Raw genomic sequence first — 13,064 nt, forward strand, 5'->3', positions numbered from 1 at the left:
CAAGCTCATTTATGTAAGAAATTCAAACGTTATGTTTTTAGGCTTTTAAACCTCAGTGGAGTCCCTTTACTTTTTTAGTCAAAATAGAAAAACTCAACTATAGTTTAGGTAACAGGGACTGGACCTATATATTTAAGTATGCTGCCTTTTAAGTAAAAGAAATTAATGATGAACTACACCAAAAAAAGAAACAAACCAAACTCAGGTAAGGGGTGGGAGACGGGGGAAGATGTTTAGATTGTGGGAATTTATCCACGGTCTATTCTCAGAACTCTGGTATATGCAGTCAGTAATTAAAACCAGTTTTGAAATTGAAAACACATACTGCCTCTTAAATAGTTAGCTTGTAAAAAGCTCTAAACCCCCAGAGTAGCAAACCAAGTTTGAATTAACCCAAAATATATTTAATTGTTAAGACTCTTAATTACTGTAAAAAAACATGAATGTAGATTGGCTCTTGAGTAACAATTTCATTTCAATCTACATGAGAGTAACATGATATATGAAAATAAAAGATATGTTTTTTACAATATTAAATTAAAATATGTGTATATCTAAAACATAAAGTAAAGGTAAAATTATTTATATAGAAAATTTATAATATATGACTGTCAGTCACACCTTTTTGCTGACATGTTAATGAACAAACTGTTATTGATATAGCATAATATATATTTTTTACTTACATTGAGAACATTGAGCACAAGTATGTGTTATAAATTAATTTTGTCAAATTATGTGTTATATATTAATTTTGTCAAATTATGTGTTATATATTAATTTTGTCAAATTATGTGTTATATATTAATTTTGTCAAAAATGCTTACACAGGTAATTGTAAGAAAATACTTTATAAAGTATATGCTACACATTTGTAGAAAAAGTTTTTATGGATAATGGTGATGTTTATATGATTTATAAACACACCTTCTATGACTTTAAGAATTACTTTTTCCTTTTTACCCATGCAAATACAATCTCATTAAAATCATATCCTAATTGTCCCTCCAGTCTACACTTCGTAACGAAGAGAAACGGAGCGAAAACAATGTTCGGATTTTAATAAGATTAACACAAATACAATTTTAAAGGAATTGTGCAAGCTCTGTTATCAAGTTGTTATAAAGAGTAGTTTGGGTTTTTTTTGACAAGTTATATGACCTTGAAATAAACAGTTGTGTATCTATATAGGTATACTTATCTATAAGTTTGGTCATATAAACTTACAGATATTTATGCATGGTCATCATATCCTGTCAAAAATCTTTACAACTAATAGCATAGACACAAATGTTCATTCATTGATATTGACCTATCTTACTGATTTACATGTATGGTTTATGCTATAATTTATTGAAATAAATCATATTTTCCAACACATTGGTGTACCAAGTCTGTAACAGTTTTTGCTGAAACATTCCAGTAATACTTGTTTTGTTAATTAAAATGATGCCATTTTGTCAGTGCCTTTGAAAGTCATTCCATAATGCATATCTTTATTGCAATTAAAGTTGTTCTGCTGGTGGCAACACATTCTACCCATGTGACCACTGTGCAGACCCAAGATAAGCCAGCACATTTGTGCCGTCTGATCATGGTCTTTACTGTCTGATCATGGTCTGCACTGTCTGATCATGGTCCACACTGTCTGATCATGGTCAGCACTGTCTGATCATGACCAGCACTGTCTGATCATGGTCCGCACTGTCTGATCATGGTCTGCACTGTCTGATCATGGTCTGCACTGTCTGATCATGGTCCACACTGTCTGATCATGGTCAGCACTGTCTGATCATGACCAGCACTGTCTGATCATGGTCCGCACTGTCTGATCATGGTCTGCACTGTCTGATCACGATCTGCACTGTCTGATCATGATCTGCAATGTCTAATCATGGCCCACACTGTCTGATCATGGTCTGCACTTGCGGCACTGTCTGATCATGATCTGCACTGTCTGATCATGGTCAACACTGTCTGATCATGGTCAACACTGTCTGATCATGGTCTGCACTGTCTGATCATGGTCTGCACTGTCTGATCATGGTCTGCACTGTCTGATCATGGTCCACACTGTCTGATCATGGTCTGCACTGTCTGATCATGGTCTGCACTGTCTGATCATGGTCTGCACTGTCTGATCATGGTCAACACTGTCTGATCATGGTCTGCACTGTCTGATCATGGTCTGCACTGTCTGATCATGGTCAACACTGTCTGATCATGGTCTGCACTGTTTGTTATTCAGTCAGTAGTTTATGATTAATTTATGAAATTTTGGCGAATATAATGATATTTTTTTGGCAGAATGAAAGGATGTAGCAGTCCATTATAAGGCACATTATGCCTAAGAAATACATTTTTTTTTAATTCTTTGGAAATGTTAAACATGTGTTCAATAATGTTTAAATAATGGCTTAAGAGCATGTTACTAAAGATGTTTTACAACTAAAAAAGAAGGCGGAACATGCAGTTATGTGTCAAAAAGGTAGCAAAATGTAAACAAAGCAGTGAGTTAAAAGTTTTTGACTTCCATACAAAATACATTGTACTAAAAATGCACTAAAATTATACCAATTGCCAACAGAGCTAAAAATGCAAACGAGAAATAGAAATGATGTCATTTCTGAAGAATAATGGCCCTTTAAGATATTACGCGAGATAATGGTTAATTTATGTCTGCTTAAATGGAAAGTTTTAAGATGGGTTACAATTTTAAGTAGGCTACTGTATAGCTAATTTATCCAGTTTGGTTTTCTAAGTCTATTATATTATGTAAGATTTGTAAAGACTTGACAGATAGGGGAATCCATATGTTTGTTCATAATAATTGTGTATCAACAAATTATAATATCAAGACTTCTTGTATATTGTTGATGTTACTATATACAAAGTATATATGTGTGAACCTCATAGAATAAGGATGTTATTGAAACACTATCTGATTTTATGTAATAAAATATTATTTTTCATGATTTTTCTCAATTAAAACATATAACTTGATAATTTTAATATGTTTTGCTAGGTTAAATTGATTTTACAATTAAAATAATAGTAAAAATAATATGTGTTTGTGAAGGGAACCATAGTAGACCTATGTGTCAAAATAAATTTTAAAAAATCAGTTAATGTGTTATAAATTATAAATTCTCCTAACAGATCTACATGCTCCTGATTTGTCAAACACAAGTACTGTGGCTAAATAGCATGATAAGGTGCTTGCCTCTCAACCCAGGGATCATGGGTTCGAGCATTTTTCTGGTCACACCCATGTTTCCTTAAAGAGAGTAGTGACCTAGTGGTTAAGGTGTCTGCCTCTGAACCCAGGGATCTTGGGTTCGAGCCCTACTTTGGTCAGGACCATGTTACTTCAAATGTCACCAGTACTGTTTGGTTTCAGGAAGCAGATTGGGAAGTAATTAATATAAGTTGCAAGAACTCGTTTCGCAATCGAGCTTAAATAAACTTCCCATGTTTCCTCATCATCAGTACCTATTAGAAACCGACTCAGTAGTGGTTTATTTAGATTAAGCTTCCTCACAATCGAGCCCTTGGTGAAATAACAAGCATGCAAGGAAGGTGTATAGTCACTGATTGTGCCGTGATGAATATTTAAAAAAAAACTTCCTTATTTTTATCAGCGTTTATTTTTTGGTTGGGTGATAACATTTCACGTCGTATATATTGTTAACATACTTCCTGTTTAATCATTTCTTTTATAATAATGAAATTTTCCAGAAATATACATTTGATATACCCCCCTTGTGGCTGAGGGTTGGCCTTTAGTTTAAACATGTTATTGCATGAATTACATGTCAAATATACTAATGATGAGTATATAACAAAAAGCAAATGGGTTTGGCAACAAGTTAAGGCAATATTACATTAAGCCCTTCCCGGGCCATAGGGGTGACATTCAATGATTGAGGCATCAGAACTGCAGCCACCGTATCTACGTGACCGTATGAGGCGACTAAGTGGTCTGTATTTCTCTTAGCTCCAGCAAGTGGGATGGTTTTGACCCCTGGTGTTGCTTTAACTTTGTAACACCAGAGGTCAGCAAAATTATCTGTTTTGGTGTCATTGATCGTAAATTGTGTAGGTGCGCTGAAAAACCCCTGGTGTTGCTTTAACTTTGTAACACCCTAGATTAGCCAAATCATGTTTTTGGCGCCATATGGCCTAAATTGTGTTGAGGTGGCGTTAAACCAAACACGGACAAACATTTGGTATATGTTGATAGCTAGATCAAAAATCAAATTAAGCACAATGGGGAATTAAGTTATAGTTAGACTCTAAGAAACAATTCAATTTTAGCGTGGTTTGTCCAAACAGACTAAAATAAATGGCTATATAATGAGGACAGTTTATGGCGTTAAAAAGAATTATAAAATTTCAAATCGAGACTTATAAGCCTTCGCGTTACTTTATTTCTCAAATTCTCATTTATAAACTGTTTTCAGCAGTGTTTATTGTCTGTGACACCACTTTCATAATTTATATATTTATAATTTATGAAGAAGTGTATTTTTACTTGCGGGAGGGGTGGGGGTGTAGGTTCAGTAATGATACAAAAAACTAGGAACATTCGTTACTTTATTGTATCACGTTGATGACTTAAAACTGTATAAAGTATACAAACTAGGTAATGTGTGCGCGACACATTTTATTAACTTTGTTATATTTATTTAAACTAACTAAAATACTTGTTATTAAAGTGATTTGACCATGATCTATGAACAGATTATATTTTTAAGTTAAGATTCATTTTTCAGCCGAGTGTCACCTAGTTGTCTGAAAAGTACTTTATTTGTGATTATAGAGTCTTAAATAGATTTTGTTCCACATTTAATGATCACCTCAGATAGATTATCTTTTCGAAACTGTTAACTAGTTCACGTACGTACATTAAGACTTTTTTTAAAGTATGCAAATATAACAAGCAATGGTGTGTAACTATCAAAATACAAAAGAAAAAAAGTAAAACACCAAATAACAATAAAATTAACTTTTTACTTCTCGGGTATTTTCACTTTGACAAAGCCATAATATACAATGCACCAATAAAAGAACAAATATTTTGGGGCTTCCCATTTGTTGCCAAAAAGCCTCTGATTTGTATTGATTATGTCTTGTATAGGCTTTTTTCCTTACTGATCATGTAATGGGACATCCTCATTAAGCGTGTGTTAGCTCTGTAATTTTCATCGCTATTTTAATCAGCATTTTATGAAACAAATAAATGAGTTCGTCATGTCCTAGTTTTGTTGTTTTGATACAATCGTGCAGTTGTGTGGGCAAACATCGCAATTTTTGAAATATTTACATGTAAACATGGCTTAGATGTCCATCATAGTTGCTCTACAAATAGAATATATTTAATACTTCTTGCACGACTTGTTGAACTTTTACGTTTATCTTTCGGCGTGGTCATCTTTACAGATAACTTCTGCCACTGTACAAATAATACAAACTTTGTCTAAACGACCCAAACATTTTTAGTGTTAAAGTCACTCGCCCTTACAGTTGCAGAAAATATATAAATAGTTAGTCTTCAATATCTAACTGTATTTAGTGTGCTTGGACAAAAATGAAGGTGATTTTATTAACAGTGTTGTGCGTAAGTTATGCTATAGCTGGAAGCTTGAGAGGTAAGAACATTTATTATATACTTTTTAAAGAAACAATGAGAAATATTGATGATGAAATGGAATGCATCTCGTATTTTCATAGTAAAAAATTTATTTTTCACTGCAGTAAAAGATATTTCCGTTCTTTTTCTCGCGGACTACTTTCTTCCTAAATAAGCCAATACAAGGAAAGTAGAAGTCTTAAGAATTGTAAAAAAATAGAAAAAGTATATAGTAAACAGAAAATTCAAGTGTAAGGGTTTTCTTGAAAGGGTTTTTCTATAAATACAGGATTTATTTTCATCTTGTGATATGAAAAAAATTATTTCACCGTCACTCCTGAAATATTTATTTTCATTCCACTTGTAATCAAGATGTTTTTATACGTTTTTCAAGTTTTAAATAATATAAATTTCTTGTAATATGCAATAGAACTAGAACTGTTTTCACATTCTAAATTCATAGAATAAAGAAGAAGACTCGCGTACAATAAATAAATCAAAAGAGTAATTTTTCCTCAACAAAGATTGTGGTGCAATAAATTCACCAATTTTTCCACAACCACTTGTTTGCTAAAAGTACTACATCTTCATTTCAGAGAAGCGACAGGCTTTGAACTGCCAAGGTATGTTAACTTTCTTTGTCTGTTAGAACCAGATTATTCAAAACTGATCGATACTTTTTATATCGAAAAAGTGATAAAATATAAACAAAAGTATTGACAAATTTGCGCAATCTAAACTACATGTATATAACCACGGTTCAGTCTCAGATAAGTTTGAGGTACACTGTGGCAAGAGCAAATGTCATGTCTTCAAAATATCAAATTAGCCCCAAAAAGGTTATGATCAAGTGCAAAAACCATTTATTCCAATATCAAATAAACCCCAACTAAGATATGGTAAAGCGCAATTACCTTGTCTACAAATATCAAATAAGCCCAACTAGGCTATAATCAAGTGGTTAAACCCTTTCTTCGATCACCATTCAAGCCCCAATTAGGTTGTGATCAACTTATTAATGAGCTCTTACTGAACAATCATGATCCATGATCCAGGAAAATTAACTGTCTTAAGATATAAAATTGCGTCAAATCGTCAATATACTTGCAATGGCAATAATTAGGACAATAATCGTTCTTTAAATATGTAAGCATTGGTTCCATTATGGTTAAGGGAATTTCTTTAAGAACAAACACTTTTCGAATACACATGTGAAACATAAGTGAGCCGCGTCACGACAAAACCAACATAATGTGTTTGCGACCAGTATGGATCCAGACCAGCTCAGTCTGATCAGGATCCATGCTGTTCGCTATCAGTTTCTCTACTTGTAAGAGTTGGTAAGCGAACAGCATGGATCCTGATCAGACTGCACGGATGCGCAGGCTGGTCTGGATCCATGCTGGTCGCAAACACATTATGTTGGTTTTTGTCGTGACACGGCTCAAGTGATAATAATGACCATTTCTGACTATCTTCTAATGGAATAATTTTGTTTTCTACAGAGCCGGATGTTCCAAATGTATGTGCAGGAACGAATGGACGGATATACTTTCCTCATCCAACAGACAACAATAAGTTTTTGCAATGCTCGGACGGAGGGAGAATGTTTATCATAAAATGTCCAAAAGGAGAAGTCTACAATCAAGCAACCACCTCCTGTACAGGGGTACGTTTACTTGAAATGAGCCGTGTCACGACAAAACCAACATAGTGCGTTTGCGACCAGCATGGATCCAGACCAGCCTGCGCATCCGCGCAGTCTGATCAGGATTCATGCTGTTCGCTATCAGATTCTCTACTTGTCATAGAGTTTGTAAGCGAACAGCATGGATCCTGATCAGACTGCGCGGATGCGCAGGCTGGTCTGGATCCATGCTGGTCGCAAACGCACTATGTTGGTTTTGTCGTGACACGGCTCAAATATTATTGCAAACTAGTATCTAACATTTCTACACGTTCTTTACTATCAAACAATAAACATTATCACTCAAAAATTATTTTTTTATTTCCATGAATTATATGAATTAAAAGACAATGCTATACATCACTTTTTTGTGTTTTATGAAAGTCTTAACATTCCAGCTAGCTCAAAACATAGGACACTAAAAGCTTAGGATTGATAAGATTGAGAATAGGGTGTGAAAAAATGTATTTTCGTGTTGTTTCTATGGAAAAAATGTTGGTTACAAACTGGCGTCAATTCTAAACAGACATGCGTCAATGACCTTTCCAAGATATGATTCTAAATTTATTACAAGCAAGATAAGCGTGACATAAAATATTTGCATTTTGTGTTTTTTTATTTTATTTTGTTTAGATTTTTTTTATACATTGTAAAAATTATATCTTTGAAACAAACAGGTAACAAATCCAACAGGTACGAACCCCTCGAATCCATGCACAGCACAAAATATGGCAAGCGGCAACATTTTCTTCCCGTATGCAAGCGATAAAACAAAGTTCATTGAATGCAACAGTCAAGGTCAGCCTGTTGTTCTCAGTTGTCCATCTCGTCTGGTGTACGATACAGGACGAGGGTCTTGTGTACTCCAAGCTGGTACTATTGTTAACTCAGCAACAACCAAGGCACCTACCAATGTTGGGGGTGGTGGTCCTGTGAACACTGGTGTTGTTATAGGTAAGCTTTGCAAACTTGGTATACTTAATTACTTCGTTTAAGAATTGTTAAAAATCTTACTTTTCTTTCTTTCTTTTTTTTAAACATTTCTAACACAATGATTATTTCAAGCATGCAGTCCGTTTTGCTCGGTGGATCAGAGTAGTATATCTATATAATGTTTTGTCTATTGTTTTCACTTTAATATAGATATGGTTGAAATTAATTTTGTTTGTTCTGTCAGTGGCCCTCAAAATTAATATTAAATCTTTACGCTGAGGTAAACATTATGTAACAATCATTTAATAAGTATTGATAGTTAACTTTTCATTATTTGTATCTAAGGTACAGGGACCAATATAAACCCATGTACTGCACAAGCTATACAGTCCAACAACTTGTTCTTTCCACACTCCGACCCAACTAAGTTCATCCATTGTGACCTCGTGGGTAACGCTTACGTGATGCAATGTCCGTCAAATCTTGTTTGGAGCCAGATGACTTCTAACTGCCAATCACCATACGTTGCTAACCAGCTTAACGGCGGAGGAATTTCAATAGGAAAATAGTTCATACGCTAAAGTTTTCTTTTGCTTATTATCATTTCTTCAATTATGAATGATGAATTTTGTTTTTGACTGTTCATTATTTATGATAATATATAAATCGATATAAGACTTCTATTGATTTCTTAAATTTTGTTTTGAATTATATTTAGGAAAAAATATTCTATTTTTGCTCAACAGCAAAAATGTGATCCCTGCATATGATTCGGGTTATTGCAAAAAAGGTTTCCGCTTAAGATAATTGGATTTTAGATTTCAATAACACCCTGTAAAAGTACTGTACATGTATTTGCATTTTTCAAAATTAAGTCTACAAATATCAATTCTTAAATGTGTGTATTGTTAAGATTTGTTTAATAAAGAATTACATGTATATTAAAACAAAGGCGCAAAAAAGTCAGTTTTTGTTGTTGTCTTATAATTGCAACCTTATTTTATACCATTGCTGGTCTCAAAAGGATAATGTTTTACATTGCATATGTAGGTTTTAGATGACATCATATATTTATATCACAAATCTCCATGATAACCTTAAAATCTAAGGACCATTGGTATCTTTAAAAAAAGATTCTCGGCCAAAGTTAAACTGGTTAACTTGCATTTGAGTTTTTAGTTTTGCATGCAAAGTCATATAGAAATGTTAGTATAGCAGCTTGCTTAACAATGACAGTAATTTCTTGTAGGGTTATTAATCTTAAAACATATGGAACACTTTAAGATGTATGTGTCGTATTTCTGTAATTGAACTCAATTTTTAACACCAACACGTAGTCGGTAGGCAGTTATTTTATATAATGCTTGATTCATATGCAAAAATTTATGAAAACTATATACATTACATCAATTGAACACATTTATAATTATAAAATACATAATTTATTTTCTTACTTCACATAATTCACGTAAGTAGATACAATGAAATTATCATAATAACAAAATACAAATCAAGTCAAAATACATGTGTCATAAAAACAAAGTTAATATTAGCGGTTTTTGTGAATAAAAAATAACTATGCGAAAGAGTAACGTCGCACAATAGTATAGGTCATATGGTGACTTTCCAGCTTAAGGCATTACCACCCTAATGGCTAAAAAAATGACATCATAGGTCAGATATATACCTTAAAGTACACCTGTATGCAAAATTTAAACAAAGTTTATCGTATGGAAATCAAGTTATGGCCACTTTTCTGAATGTTATGAGGGCCCTTTTTTAGAAATGAGGAACCTTTAAATAATCTGCAATAACATTCTAATGAAAAATGTTTTCCCATTATTTTTTGGTAAGAAACAAATAGTACCATTCAGCTAACAATCCACATACGCAAAATTATGGTTTCTACTTAAATTTTATGAAATCTGTATAAAAATGTTACCCTACCCCACCCATTTTTATCACATGTCTGACCATTTTCCTACTTAGGGAGCCTAATTTAAAAAGTCCTTAGAATTTACCCAAATGAGTGCCTGTTTTCCGTGCATTATTTCACGAAGAACCACCGACGTTCCGTAAGCTAGCTGGATAGCAACCTCACATGAAAGAATCCAATGTGTGAATCTAACCCACAGCGGCGAGGTTTGATTGCAACGGCCTTAACCAGTCGGTCAAGGACGCCCCTGGCACCATATTATAGCCAAGGTGTTTTCATAATAATATAATGATAATACAATACTTACTAGTATTCTATGCCGTTTGCTTTTCAAACCATTGATATAACAAAGTTGTTATCTCATAATGTTAAAATAAAATATTTATTTAAACCAAATCAAATGTTTCCTGTCCTTGAATGATAATTTGGACATAACGGTACTTGGAAAATTCCAAGTTTAAGTCTGTATTATCCACAGGGGGCCCACACAGTGTTTGGATGGTATATACTGCTTGATAGTGACCTAAAAATGAGATTTTAGTCATAACCTTATAATATGTATATAAATATTTATATACATATTATAAGGTTATGACTAAAATCTCATTTTTATATTATAAGGTTATGACTAAAATCTCATTTTTAGGTCACTATCAAGCAGTATATACCATCCAAACACTGTGTGGGCCCCCCTGTGTTTGCATTGCTATAATCGGTGGATTTCTAATCGGATTGGACATAAGGACACGGCCCACTGAATTTTCGACCCATATATCCTAAAGTAAATCCATCACATTTAAGGCTAAATTCTGGACAAAGCAAATCCGGTACCGAAACTTCATGACCATTTCTTTAAACACCAATTTAATGCAGTCCAAGTAAATTTAGCACAAAAAATAATACATTAGCCCTTGGAGTTTTTCTGCAGCTTTTAATTTCTGTAATCACTATAAAATATTCCAAATAGTAACTGTTGTGTATTCTTGTGCATAGTGCCTCCTGAAACCTTCCACCCAGAAATGAAATCCTGCAAAAATACATCAAAAACAACCTTTAAAGTACTCAGAAATGAAACTTTATGTACACAATTACTAAAGATATACTTAAAATAGAACCATTATCAATTAAGATGACTTGAAATAGGCCATTTCAAAATTTAAAAGAACTACTTTATAGACTACAACGGGCTGGGTCTAATTCCGTACCGGGGTGACACCATAAGTATATCGTTACTGGTCCTAAGTTTGTAGTAAGGTAACGGTATAAAGCCTGAGGAAAGTAAATAGTAACACCTCGGTAGGCTACACTGCCTATGGTGAAGTTGTGCTAGTTAACACTTCAGACATTATATTTGATGAAATCAAATTGAGATGAACTAAACATTAGGAATATTTATGTTTTCTGAATTAAATTTAATCTTACTGCACAAAATTAAATGTCATCAATCTGATCTGTTTTGTTGTTACTGTTGCTAAATTAGGCCCAGTGCTCGAACCATTCGGGGCTGTAGTCACCCCGCAAACTAATCCGGCTACAAAATATAAGTTGAAAGAACTTGCTTCGCAATCGAGCTTAAATGAATATGTTTAAAGCTACATTAAATAAATTTCATAAAAACAGAAATAGCGAAATTTCATTAAACAATTTGGTTTCATATCGACTCCAGATCTTATTATAGTGTCAAGACAACCAAAATGAGTTTTATAAGCATAAATATCTGCGATATCATTGTGGCGAAATCGGAAATACAATATCTGTTAGCATAAGAAACTCCGCCTTCGGATCATCCGTACATCAATATCAAATCAAAAAACATGTCCTAATATAACGGTATATTTCCGCATTGCAACGGATGTTTTCATACAAATTTGATATTTTTATGAGATGATTACTTTTTCCTGAACGCCATGCTCAGTGCACTGTGAAGCTAAAACGGTTAAGTGTGTTTGCACAAGAAAATCTCAAATTTGCTGTGTTCCGTTTAGTAACTATAACACTGTGACGTAGCACATACACGAACTGATTATAGTCTTCATTTTGCATGTTAAAATTCGTATACGAACTTTAGTGTTACCGTGGGGTTTCATTTCGTAAATAAACTTACCCGACAGTACCATATGGATTCCTTCCGTTAATTTCTCACAATTCGCTAACTATTTACACCGGAAGTAAGCTCTTCAATTAAACCCCTTACTTCCGCCACGTGTTAAAGATGTCAGTTTCCTTTTTTCGGCGACCAAATCGGTCGTGTTTTTTCACATTCTTCGCTTTAGTTATGGCTCAACTGTTTGTTGATACAAATAAATTACCAGAGGAAGGTGAAATTCCTCCTTCAGACTCGGAGTCGGGTACTAATACGCCGAAAACTCCACTTAAAAGACGTTCCAGATACGATGTTCTAGAAGAACAATGGAATCAAAAATTCTCAGCTCTGGAGTCGAGTATTTCGGGTAAATTGGATGGATTAGTTGCCAAAATCCAATCTGCTCAATCTCAGTGTAACTCTTCTTCGTCTAAATTTACGGAAAGACACGTGAAGAAAAAAGAACAGTGTGCATCGTTCTAAGTTCGAGTCGGGCTCAGATTCTCTGTCGGACAGTGATTCAGATTCTAATCATCCTGGCTTGAACAGTGATATTTTGTCTATTCATGGAGATAATTTTTTGTCAGATGAAGACAATGTTTCTATTAAGGGAAAGTCGATGAAAAAGAACTTTCTGATTCAACTAAGAAATGTCTTTTTGACATTTTTGGTGAAGATGCTACAGTGAAGAAGTCCACCAAGAAGGCAGGTATTTCTGTGGACAATTCTCAGAAAGACGTCTTGAATGACAGTCTACATTCAACTTCTCCTAATGTTCTCTCTGCGTTTAATG

The 13,064-nt window shown here is 33.8% G+C and overlaps 1 protein-coding gene across 1 annotated transcript; it reads left to right on the forward strand.

The window, feature by feature from the left end:
- Window positions 1-5,509: 5,509 nt before the first annotated feature.
- On the forward strand, window positions 5,510-9,218 carry LOC132757120 (probable endochitinase). Its single transcript, XM_060748309.1, has 5 exons — window positions 5,510-5,651; window positions 6,229-6,255; window positions 7,138-7,301; window positions 7,997-8,273; window positions 8,598-9,218. Exons 1-5 carry the CDS (start codon window positions 5,591-5,593, stop codon window positions 8,819-8,821), a joined length of 753 nt encoding a protein of 250 aa, XP_060604292.1. The 5' UTR covers window positions 5,510-5,590; the 3' UTR covers window positions 8,822-9,218.
- Window positions 9,219-13,064: the final 3,846 nt, after the last annotated feature.

Source organism: Ruditapes philippinarum, unplaced genomic scaffold (genome assembly GCF_026571515.1).
Source record: "Ruditapes philippinarum isolate M1 unplaced genomic scaffold, ASM2657151v2 ctg207_1_1_1_1, whole genome shotgun sequence".
Taxonomy (NCBI): domain Eukaryota; kingdom Metazoa; phylum Mollusca; class Bivalvia; order Venerida; family Veneridae; genus Ruditapes; species Ruditapes philippinarum.